The sequence below is a fragment of the Corvus hawaiiensis genome, chromosome 21 (assembly GCF_020740725.1).
Source record: "Corvus hawaiiensis isolate bCorHaw1 chromosome 21, bCorHaw1.pri.cur, whole genome shotgun sequence".
NCBI lineage: Eukaryota > Metazoa > Chordata > Aves > Passeriformes > Corvidae > Corvus > Corvus hawaiiensis.
The window spans coordinates 2578440-2590320 of record NC_063233.1 but is presented as its reverse complement, the minus strand read 5'-3'; the positions used below and the strand labels follow the sequence as shown (position 1 = coordinate 2590320).

The 11881-nt window shown below is 45.5% G+C and overlaps 1 protein-coding gene across 5 annotated transcripts in view; it reads left to right on the top strand.

Moving 5' to 3' along the window:
• Positions 1-252: 252 nt before the first annotated feature.
• The window catches only part of CCDC187 (coiled-coil domain containing 187), a 36814-nt gene continuing 25185 nt past the window's right edge, over positions 253-11881 (top strand). For 2 of the 5 annotated variants that reach the window (XM_048325927.1, XM_048325923.1), the window contains exons 1-8: positions 2359-2688; positions 3453-3522; positions 3961-4568; positions 6383-6481; positions 9072-9200; positions 9524-10233; positions 10598-10689; positions 10775-11454. In XM_048325927.1, the coding sequence (XP_048181884.1) occupies positions 2454-2688; positions 3453-3522; positions 3961-4568; positions 6383-6481; positions 9072-9200; positions 9524-10233; positions 10598-10689; positions 10775-11454 (2623 nt within the window). In that variant the 5' untranslated portion in view covers positions 2359-2453. Of the gene's footprint in view, positions 571-703; positions 817-973; positions 1058-1766; positions 1811-2357; positions 2689-3452; positions 3523-3960; positions 4569-6382; positions 6482-9071; positions 9201-9523; positions 10234-10597; positions 10690-10774; positions 11455-11881 lie in introns of those variants that run through there. The other 3 variants (XM_048325924.1, XM_048325925.1, XM_048325928.1) reach the window with 3 other exon arrangements.

Sequence of the window (11881 nt, the reverse complement as noted above, 5' to 3'; positions counted from 1 at the left end):
GTTCCCACCTGGGCCTCAGGTTGGTCACCCTGCCCTGTCCTCTGCAGCCACCCAGCCCTGCCAGTGGTCACTGCCAGGATGCCAAAAGCCCTGGAAAGGACACAAGGGCTTGTCACGAAATCTGCTGGCATCTTGCCACGTGTTTGCAAGCTGAGATCAGCATTCAGGCTCCTCTTGTTGCTGTTTGTTTTCTCCTCTGCTCCCAACAGCCCCCCCCTTGTGCTGTGGCCGCTGTCGCCCTGCGCGGAGGGGCACAAACAAAGGTGTGGCGATGGCTGAGCCCTGGAGGGGCTGGTGGGACTCCTCCGGTCCTCCCACTCCTCCCAGGACTCATGGGCAGGGCAGGGACTGGCTCTTCTGCATTCCCAGCTGGTAGCAGGGAGCCTGTGGATGGCTCAGCCAGGGAAGGAGCAGCACATGGGATGTTCAGTGCTGGGATCGGTCTCACACCTCCCTTTGGAAGTGCCTTGGGGATTTGCCACTCTTGAAAGGCTGCAGATCATCTCCGAAGGGCTTTTGCACAGCTCCTAAGTGGAGATTCTGTTCCATGCATGGCTGAGGCTTCAAAAGGTAAGTGTTGAACGGGCAGGAACAGGGGGATGGAGGGGATGGATGGAGGGGATGGATGGATGGATGGATGGATGGATGGATGGATGGATGGATGGATGGAGCTGATTTTCCTGACTCTCTGACCATCCCTGAGCTCCCAGGCAGCTCTGCAAAGCGCACTGACCCACGGCAGGACATTTACCAGCTCTGTCATATCCGTGTCTCTCCTAAGACTCTGTCACGAGGCTGAGAAATTAATAATAGCAGGTAAGATTTGCAAACACCACAGAAATGTAAATGCTGAGGCTCTTCACGGGCAGTCAGCAATTAGAGATGAGAAAATTTATATTCCCATCAGCATATAAATGCCCTGGGTTGTTCTCAGAGGGCAGCAGTGACCGGTCCCTTTGCATGGTTGTTTCAGACATGGAGACCGAGTAAGCAGAGCTGGAGCAGAGCCGAAAGATGGAGAACAGCTTTGCCTCTGGAGAATTGGATCCTCTAACTGGTGTGTGGGTAATGAGTTTCCACTTTGCTTTGCACAGTCATAGCAGAGACTTGGGTAACTTTATTTTAAACCGAGGATTTATCTCTTGTGGAAACACTTTAGTGCTTAGTTTAATCTGGATTGTGTGACTTCAGGCACAGTGGAGCAAATATTTTAAAGTTTGGAGAGTGCTGGGGAGTTTTGTAACTGTTCATAGCCCTAACAGCAACACCAACCCCCCCAATTGCATGCTGCTTTCTAAAGAAACCTGCTCTGTGAACCTTCCTCAGCCTGAAAGCATCACAGCTCAGTTTCTGTCGAGTGCATTCAATGAGTCCACAGCAGGAGCTTCTCTGTATCTGATGTGGCACTTACTTTTTTTTCCATAAAAAGACATGAGCCATTCTTTCATGACTAGTCCTGAATGGGATTTTTTTCTTGTAAGCAACTACTACAAATAGGACTGAATTGGGAAATTCAGCTCAGTCTTTTTAAAATGTGTGCTAGTATCAGCAAGGATTTTGCTGAATAAGCACTAGCATAGCCCAGAGATCTTTAGCTCTGATGGAACTCAGCACACATTGAGATACAAAAGCAGCCCAGACACAGTTTTTCAGGAGCAGTTCTGTGTTTCAGCCACCAGCTCAATGATCTGTCCTGGTTTGGGCATGAAGGGAAACTGTCAATAGTGAAGAGATGCTAAAACATTTTTCCTCTCTGGATTCCACAGCTGTGGCCTTGGCTTGGAAGAGTCTCCAGGAAGCCAAAGCAGTGGTATGTGCAGTTCAGGGAGCACTTGCTGTCACAAACCTTTATCTCTTTCTGTCAGCTGCCTGTTCATCACCTCCACGGCTTAATTCCATGGAAATATTGTAATTGAAAGCAATGTAAACCTGCTATTTGTTTGTTCTTTCTCAGTGAACACATCACCTCTTTATTTGCTAAATAACAAAGAGAGGATAAGGGGAAAAGCAAATAATTTTACCCTATTTCACAACACTCACAAACTTAATGACAAGAACAGACAAAGCTTTGCCTTGCTTGTGGTTGAAGCCCTGAGCAGAACAACAGCTGGGACATCCTCTGGATTCTCCCTGTCTTATCATCCTCTTCGTGGGGAACATGATGGAGTTGTGAGCACAGCAACTGCCACCATAACTGACATTCCTTGGATAAATGCAGGATATTATCCAAATCCACAGGGTGTTGCTTGCACAGCAAAGACCTGACAGCAGCATCCCACTGCTGGAGTTGCTCTTGGCTGGGGTCACTTCCAGCTTAAGCTGTCCTTAAAAACATCAGTAAAAATCTGAGGCACACATACTTGCAAAGTGGCAATAAAGGAGAGAGGTGATTTCACCTCTTATCCTCCCAGTCAATTGCATTCTTTCCAACTGTAGGAAATACCACATGGAACATGCTCAGACAGGCCAGTATTTACACAGTAACTAGGAGCTGCAAAATTAATCAGAGAAGCAGCGGATGCCAGCAAAAAACTACTCCAGAAATAAACCAAAACATATGTCTCCCTTCAAAAGAAAAATCTGCCTTTTCACAGCTACAAAGGATTGAAAACAAATTTTATCATCAAACGTGGAGCTGTGCCAAATCACAGGCAGCCAGAAGAAAGCTTTGGCACGAAAAGAGCTTTGGTGAGTTCTGAGTTACTGGGAAACCGCTGAGATGGGACTGCTTTGGTGCTGGAGGGAAGGGAAGGTGGCAGGAGATAGTGAAAACCCCTCTTTATGGAGGCAAGTGTGTATTTTCATCAGCTTTCTGTAGTGTTCCCAGCAAAATATCACAATGCTCAGGAAGTCACATCTTGCTGGGGAGAACTCAAGCAAAAGCTGCAGCATTAACACCCACCAGCTACAGCACAGCAAAAGCTCCCTGTGCTTCTCCTCTGAGGGTTTATTCTCCAGAGACAACTGAAGTGATGTAAATGCAGCATTTTGTTTGCTAACTTTGGCAGGAACTACATAATGTGTTTAAAATCATTTCTAAAAGATAAAGTGGGAGAAGAAAAAAGCAGGAAATGTAACCCAATTCCAGAACATTCTTAAAAACTAATTACAAGAACAGACTTCACTTATTATTTTTACATCTGCTGGGTATTTGTTTTTGAGGTGGTTTATCGGCTGGGAACAGTTTCAGCTGCCAGCCTTTAATATATATTTTATATATATTTAATATTTATTTAATATTTATTTAATGTTTATTTAATATTTATTTAATATTTATTTAATACTTATTTCATGTTTATTTCATGTTTATTTCTTGTTTATTTTATATTTATTTAATATTTCTGGGCCAGGTTTGTTTGGGGGATAGTCCCCAGTAAAAGTTGCTCTTTGAATTTAATGGTTAAGGCATATTTCTGACATTTTGACACTGACGTGGTTTTGATGTGCTGTAGATGGCGAGAGGAACAAAGACAAAACAGCTTTGAGTGAGAAAAAGAGCAGTGAGATTGCTCCAGCCCACAGGTAAATGATAACCTGAGTGTACAGCACTTGGGGGGTGAGCTGGTGAAGGCACATGTAAAGGGATTTAAAATTCTGGGATGCAGGACTTCAGAAAAAGTTTAGAACCTTACTGTTCCTTAGAATGAAAAGGGAACAAAAGAGTCACCAAGCAATTTCACCCTCAGTTGTGACAAACAAGGCAGAGGAGGAAGGCAGTGCCTGATAATCAGTTCTCTGCCCATGCTCATAATTTCTCTTACCAGATCACAATTTGCACTGTACTCTCCTAATATTATCTTCATTTGCCAGACTGCTGGTGACTGGCAAAATGCTGATTCTGTGGAGACGCCGAGGTCGCCATCAGAACACGTACAAGCTCAGCAGTCACTCATGGCAGTGTATTTATACAAATTTAATAATACCTCCTACATACTGACCCTTGTTTCTCTTTTTCTTAAGAGGGGGAAGCTGTGCTGTTCTCTTCCCTGCTCGCTCACAGACCTGTTTGCCCGAGAGCCCTGCTGTGACCTCTGGCCCGTCCAGAATGACCCCTCTGGCCCCCAGAGCAGCCTCAGGACCTTGCAGCCCTGCCAGGAATTGGGCTGTGGATGGCGAAGGCTCAGCTGGAACATGGGTCCCTGCAAAGAGCCTGGACAGCCCAAGAAGGGACAATTTCCTTCAGCAGGGAGATTCAAGAGGATTCCCAGTCCAGAAGGAAAAATGTCCCTGCTCCCTGCATCGCCCACTTCTCTCCTGTGCAGGGAGCAGCTCCTTCTCTGTCCTGTGTGGCAGCAGCACTCCCATGCCCACGGCTCTCCTGCTTCCCACATCCCACCTTTCGGCAGCCAGCAAGGCCAGAGATCAGAAGCAGGAAGAGCTGTGGAGAAAATCACCCCAAAATAAGTTAGAGCAACTCAAGAAGAGGATCCAGGAGCAGAAGAGAAAGCAGCAAGCAGCAGCTCAAGAGCAGGAGCGCCTGATTTTCGCTAAAGAGCCCCTGCCAAAGAGAGCCCTGAAAAGAAAGGTGTGCAGAGTGGCCTCTGCTCCTCCTGCTCCAGCTTACAGAGGTCAGTGACAGTCTGGAATCCATGGAGAAAGGCTGGAACTGGGTATTCCCTAGCAGTGCTTTGGCACAGCTGAATAACTCACCGCGGATTCCACCCCTCCCTGTGGTATCTCTGGGCATCACCCATGTTCTTGTGATAAATCCATTTATTTCTGCAGCTACAAACCTCCCTGTGCTGTACATCCCACTGCTCAGTTCACTTCCCCACCGGATTTCCTCCCCAGCACACACAAATTCATAAATTTCTTTCCTCAAAATAGTAAAGAATTTGCTGCAAATCTATTCTTTTCTCCCCTTTCCTCCCACATTCTTCCTTTTGCCATATATAAAACATGGAATAGGAGCCAGGAGTACAGTAAGAAGGAAAGGCACCACAGGTATTTAAAGCAGGAATTGTGTAGTTCAGAGGCATTACAGGGGATTTATCAGCTCGTTCAGTGGAACTGGTGTGGTTCTGAAAGCAAATATTATTAGACCTCCTTATCCTGCTTTGCTGCTAAATTTGGGGCCAAAGAACCATCCATCTACAGCTGTCACTTCAGTTTAGTGTGGTTTAAGATCTCGGATTGCTGGGAGCAAGGCGTGGAGTCAGGAGCTGCCCAGGGCCAGCCCGGCAGCCTCAGCCAAGGGGGATTACTGAGGGAATACAGCACTAGAGGAGCAGAGCTGAAAAGCTGCACATAATAAATCTTGTTGCTGTAATAGCATTAGTGTTAATTCACTGGGCACTGGCATCCCTGTCACACACTGCCAGCTTCCAGGGGCGTTTCCCTTGGATTTGCTCCCCGTCACCTTTTGCAGGGATGTTGTGGTGCTGCCCTCAGGTCTGTGGGAGCCACGTGTCCCTTTCCAGCTGCATCAGGCAGCACTTTCTGTCACCACTGCCTGATGCTACCCCTCCTAAAGCCAGAAGCCAGAGCTGAGCCTCTCTGGGACATTCCCAAGGGAAGGCTTTAGTTTGTTTTTAACCCAGACCATTTTACGCAACTGAGTGAGGGAACTGCCAGACAAACTGTTCAGCTTGCAGGACAGACACAGACTCTGAGGCTGGGGATTGACAGCTCCAGACATTCAGTTCAGCTGCATCTTGTTCACTTTGTCTGCCTATACTCTACTGCTGCAAAAAGTGTGTCACAGCTGCTTTGCCAGATATTCCCTCTGTCAGATACCTGCAGCCCAGCCCTGGGAGCCCAGTGCTGCTTTCCACACATGCAGGAGCTCAGCTATTGAATACCAGCATCTGCACAGCTCCTAATGGGACTCAAACATTTCTTTTTCTGGGTTTTAGTGCTCCAAACCCAAGTCTGCTCTCTCCTTGCCTGATGAAGAGCACAGAATACCAGGCAGAGAAGGATTTAGCATCCCTGGACAAGGAAGGGATTATAAAAAAGCCCCAAAGATCCCAGGTTAGCAATGAGGTATCATAACTGGGAACTTCCCCAAGTACTCAGTGTTTGCTCTGCATGGAAAGGTTGGCCTGGATCTCCAGAGACACCAAGGGGAGGGTGTCCCACTGCACCCACTGGATGCAGCAGTTAGGTCAGGGCTGTGTGCACAGTAAACCGTGGTATGGACAGACAGCGTCATGGATACAGCCTCAGGGATGGATCCAGGCCAACGCTTCCTTTGCTGGCACATCTATACCACAAAAATAAAAAAAAGGAGTCCTGCGTTTTTTGCGACCAGTTTCAATAAAAACACTCCTGCTTTTACATTCCAAGGGAATGGGATTAGGATTGGATTGTTGGGTTCAGCATGTTTGATTTTAGCTACACTAATTCTTTTCTGTGATTTATTTTCCCCTCCTGATTAAAGAACAAAGAGAGAGAAGCTCAGCACAGAGAATCCAAACAGAACACCAGAGGCAGCTTTCATCCACATCCTGTGTTCTGGAGAAAGCAGTGGCAGGGAAAGGTAAGGCTGAAAACGGTGAGAAATTACAAGGACTGATGGACAGAATTGCCTGGAGCAGCTGAATTCCAGACCTGCCAGGATCAAAAATCATCAGAAATGAAAAATAAGTCATACATCCTTGGTGGGAAGAGCTGTCTGTCACCTATTCAGTTCAGTTTCCCTAATGAATTAAGGGTGCCACCAAAGGCAGGGATTTCCTGGCCTGACAAGCAGGGACCAAATCAAGGCAGTGAAAAGTCGGATTAATTATCCAAGTCTCAATTGCTGGTTCTCAGTTTTATTTGGCAGGTATTTCTAAGGGCAGCTTTGAACCCCTGGTGTAATTTTACCCATTTAATGCTATTGCTTTGCATAGAAGTGGTTGCATTCAGATGTTGTGGGGAAGAAGTGGAAGTGCTGTGGGTTGTACTTTACACCAGCCAAGTCACCAAGTAACTTGTGTGCAGCAGAAAGAAAAAAATCCAAGCTCTCTAATTCTATGCAGATGGAATTATGGGCATAGTGTGCTCTACTACCTAAGTATGATTTAAAATGCATGAAATATTTAATAATTTCCTTCTCTTTTTTTTTTTTTTTTGGTTCTTTTTTTTTTTTGTTTGGTTTTTTGTTTGTTTTTTGGGGTTTTTTTGTTTTAATGGATTGTTTGAAAAATGGCTTTCTCTTCCTCTGAGAGTGGGTCATAATAAGACCATGCTACGTGAAGCATTCATCATTGTAACTGCCAGTGTCATGGTGTCTTTATTGGCTATTAGTTTCTGTCACTGAAAGAGCCAAGGCAGGGCTATGAAGAGATGAATGAGGGGCAGGGGTCAGAGCCAGAGTACTCAGGAATTTGATGAATTATAAATTTGCTGTAGTTAACAAAAAATTAAGTCACCACAGCTATAAAATATTCATCTGTTCGTAGGTAGGAAAAAACCCAGGAGAATATTTAAATCAAAAGACTTTCTTCTATCAGCTGTTCTCATCAGGAATGCAGGCTGCTCTTGAACTTTAGCATCATAGTTTCTGTAGTTAATGAACACGATGCAGATAAAAAAAAAGATTTAATTGAAATAAACAACATGTGAAGCAATGTTCTGTTTGCTCCACATATTAATTTGTCTGGTGCATTCAGAGGAACTAAGACAGGCTACAAAATAAATGCACCCTGCATTTTTAGTACTGCTAAACACAAGCCAAAGTGATACAGGAAGGTATTTCCTTAAAGACATGGATGGATCCCAGCACTCCTGAGCCCAACAGATCTTGGCAATTCCCTGTGTGTTCCTGCTGTGAACACCATGCACAGATCTGGTGATAATTCCTCTGAAGGCTTCCAAAGGAAATCCATGGGATTATAGGAAGTGACTTCAGCCCCACAGGGAGTGCAGCTCTTCCTTGTCTGAAAAACATCACTTCGCTTGTGACACGATTCACATGAGCCTGCAGAGCATCTCAGAGGCTGCTGCAAATGAAGACATCAGAGCTGGTGGCTGTGACTCCAGCCATGGCCATGGTACAGAGGAGAAGATGTTGCCTTACGCTGTTCCCAAAGCATAGGGGAGTCTCAGGGCAATCCCACTGACCAGTCAGTCTCTGGAAAGTCCTTTGTGTCCAGCAGCTGCCCTGACCCCGAGGTGCTGCCCACAGCTCAGCACACAGACAAGTTATGAGCAGCAGCTTGAAAAGCCTGGCTCAGTCCATTGACTGAGCACTGAACCACATGAGCTGAGGCTGATACTGATTTCAGAGTAAAATCTTTTCTATTAAAAAAAAAAAAAAAGTGAGTGTTTTAATTGGGGGAGATTTTGGGGGTGAGGATTTCCATGCAAAACCCAGCTAAGTACCTGTTCAGCCACCTTGTGCTGGAGAAGTGTTTGCAATAAATACATAAATGCACAAGTATTGGCATGCTGTGAATGCAATCTGAAATTATGAAGTAAAACAGTGATAAATGTTGTCTATTATGTGACACCACCTATTAAGCAAGAGTAATTTGTTTGTGCTGCATTCTGCACTGTTTATTTCTGCATTATACATTGTCCCTCGTCCTGTATCCTCCATTGATTCTTCCACACCACATCCTGCTGATTCTCACCAGTTTAAAAATGAATTAGTTTCCTCTGGTGAGTTTGAAGTAATCACAAGGAAAAGAATAATTTTGTTATCCCCTTGCCTTCAGTTCTCAAATAGGCTGGTACCCAGGAAGTCCTGACCTTTTCTCAGTGTACTTGAGGCCTTTGGGAGTCAGTGATTTCTGAGTAAAACTTGTAAGAACTGTGTGAATGTACCACAGGTGTTAAATGATATAAATGCTGATGGTAAAGCCTTGGGAAAGCACTGAACCTTCACATGTAGCACTCCTGAATTTGTCTAATTCATGACCCTGGCAGCCTCCAAAGTTTGAGTGCTTTAAAAATGTTTTGTTATCAAAGTAGCACCAACTTTAAAAAATATTTAAACCTGCTCTGACTGATTTTTTTATCTCCCCACACCTTGATTGTGATTCCTGGAAATCACCATTAAATAGACTTGAATAAGAGAGTTACAATAATCTTTCAAAGAACATGTGGGGCTTTAATAATTAAATACAAACTCTGTGTTTCAGGTGTGAATCTACCTGGTGTTTCTGCATGGAGAGAAGGTCAGAAGTTGGCTAGAAGGCTGCTGGGTCCACCCCCTCCATTTCCACATTTGAGGAGCAGACCTGGAGAGCAGAGCACAGCAAAGACCTTTGGTATAGCTGCCCCTCTACAGCACTGGTTGTTTTGGCACACAAACTAAAACAGGGTTTTTAAACCTAATTGAAAAAAGCTTTCCAGGCCCTTCTGAGCACCTTCGTTTAATGGATCCTGCAAAAAAAAAATGGCCACTGCAACTTCACCTTTCACCTTTACAGATTTATCTTCTCCCTTGAATATCCCAGATTTTACAACAGACACGTGCAAATAGTCCTCAGAGCTGCAGTAGGAAGCAAGTTGGGAGATGCACACTATAGACACAGGAATTGTCACTCTCTGAAGTAATTACATCATTGTTGTTTCCAAATCTTTCCCACAGAACCTTTGGAAAGAGGTCGAGGACTTGGGGCAATGCCAGCGATGGAAAGCAGCTCCGGAGTAAAGGGAAATGAACCTGTGGGGAAGAGCCCTGAATTCCAAAGCTCTGTGGCTGCTCCCAGCAAGGCTGGAAGGGGCAGCAGTGCGCCAACAGGGGATGCAAACCAAGCACTCAGAAACCTTCTCTTGCAAAGCCAGTCCTGTGAGGAACACAGACTTATCAGGCTCCCCAGAGATGCTGTGAAACAGCAATCTCTAGGGATCCATTCTCCTGCACCAGGACTTTGGGGCATTCCCTCTGCCTTCAGTGGGGAAGGGATACAACCTTCATTAGTGAAAGATGGAGCCAAACCCAGCACCTCAGGAAGCTGCAGCAGAGGAAAAAGTGCATCTCCTCAGAGACAGAAAGGGTCTGAGAAAGAAAACCTTAAGCAACCTTCAAAGAGGAGGGGAAACCTTAAAAAACCTCACCCCTACAGCCCTGAGAGCGTTCGGGAATTTATGTACCGAAAAAAGGCAGAAAGAAAGAAGAAACTCCTCGAAGAGAAAAAGTCTTTGGTGCAGGCTGCAGAGATGAGGAAGAAGAGGTTACAAGAAGTGTACAGGAAGCAAAAAGAAACTGTTGGGAAGAAAACGTGTCCTGATGAGATGCACAAATCCATTGGGAAAACGGGTTCTGCCAAAGGAAATCCTCAGTGTGAACTTGAGCCTGTGAGTCCTAAGGAGTGGCAGATTGAACCCCCTCCAATCTTGATCAGTGCAGCACCGTGTAGGACATGAAACACTTCATACAAATGCTTTGAAGTGCCAGGGAGAAAAAGTTTTATCTAGAAAAATAGAGCAATTAGCTTATAATTATGGCATAAACTGCTGGGCTCATTAGTAGGGCTGGAACCCTTGACTTCGGGCTAAAACCCTGGAAATCTCCATTGCCTGAGTGAAAAAAACAGGTTGGCTGTGTGGTGTGAGCAGTTTTCCTGTTACATGAGCCAATTATTAAGGGGAATAAAAGCCAAATATTACCCTTCTGTTGCCAGCTGTTTAGTGCTTACACTGATGGGCTCTTCTCTTTCAGGAGCAAACCAGTGGGGGAATCCTGGAAACGAGTTTCATGGCCTGGATGGATGAAACATCCTCTCCTCTATCACCTAAAGATCACAGAGGCAGGTACTCACACATAAAAGGCATCCTAGAAAGCATCTTTCTCAGCTCACACTGCAGACATACTCCTCTCTTTTGTTTCTTTTGACAGGAATCAACTCCTAGAAACAGCTCAATCACCTAAAAAAGGGGAGGCATCAGGTCCTGCAGCATCACTGGAATCCCAGTGCTGGTTTCTCAGTCCTCTGAAATGTGAAGACTTGAGGGACTGCTCTCCTCCAGCTCTGCATTCACCTCCTCTGAGCTTTTCTGCTCCTCAGAAAGATGCAAAACCTTCCTCCAAGGACTCATCTTTTGGACTTTCTCCACACAGAAGCAAGCAGGATCAAGTGAGAACCATTCATAGTCTGTCCAAGGAACTTGCAGAAAAGATTGACATGGCAAGGGAGAGGCTGAGTGCAGCAAGCTGGGTTAAAGGCTCTGCTGACAAACAATCAACAGACACAACTCTGGACCTCTACAGTGAGCCTCCTTCTGCCCGAGAACCTGAGACTTCCAGGGATGAGCAAGACAGGACAATGACTGTACAAATGCTTCTGGACACCACAGATCCTGATGTGCTACATGAGGCATCCCATAGGGAATGTCATGGACTGGGCAGGATTGGCCTGGTGGGCAGCACTGAGGGAGCAACAGCCGTGGACAGACAGAAGGAAATGCCAACTCCTTTGCCTGGTGGGAATGCTGAGAGGGAAGAATTGCCCTGGATCACTCATAGTGCAGGACAGAGGCACCTCAGCTCTGCAGGAGACCTGAGGAACACATTGCAAGGTAAATCCTTTTGACGTGACACAGCAGGGATGCTCAGGTGCCATTGCCCAGGTCTTCCAAAGCTACAAGCAGGGGTTAGGCTTCATCTCCCCTTGGCTATTTATTGGAAGTGTTGTGTCTTGGAAAATCCCTGAGCAGTGGCTCTCCTAGGTTTTCCTTTCCTCCCCTCTCCTTGCACCTGTGAAAGTACATCTCTTAATTTTATCAGTGGCTTTGCCATCAAGTTTGGACACGTCACTTCACCTTCTGGTGCCTAGGCTTTACCAGAAGTAAAAGAATTATAAACTTAACCCCACGTAGTTAAAAACCTGTGAATAAGAAGAGCTGTATGGAGGTGAAGTGCTCACACGTAAGTAGGCAGCGAATAGATGCCAAAGCTTGGGCCATTTCATTTCTATGAAGACCATATTTATTAAATGTCTTCATT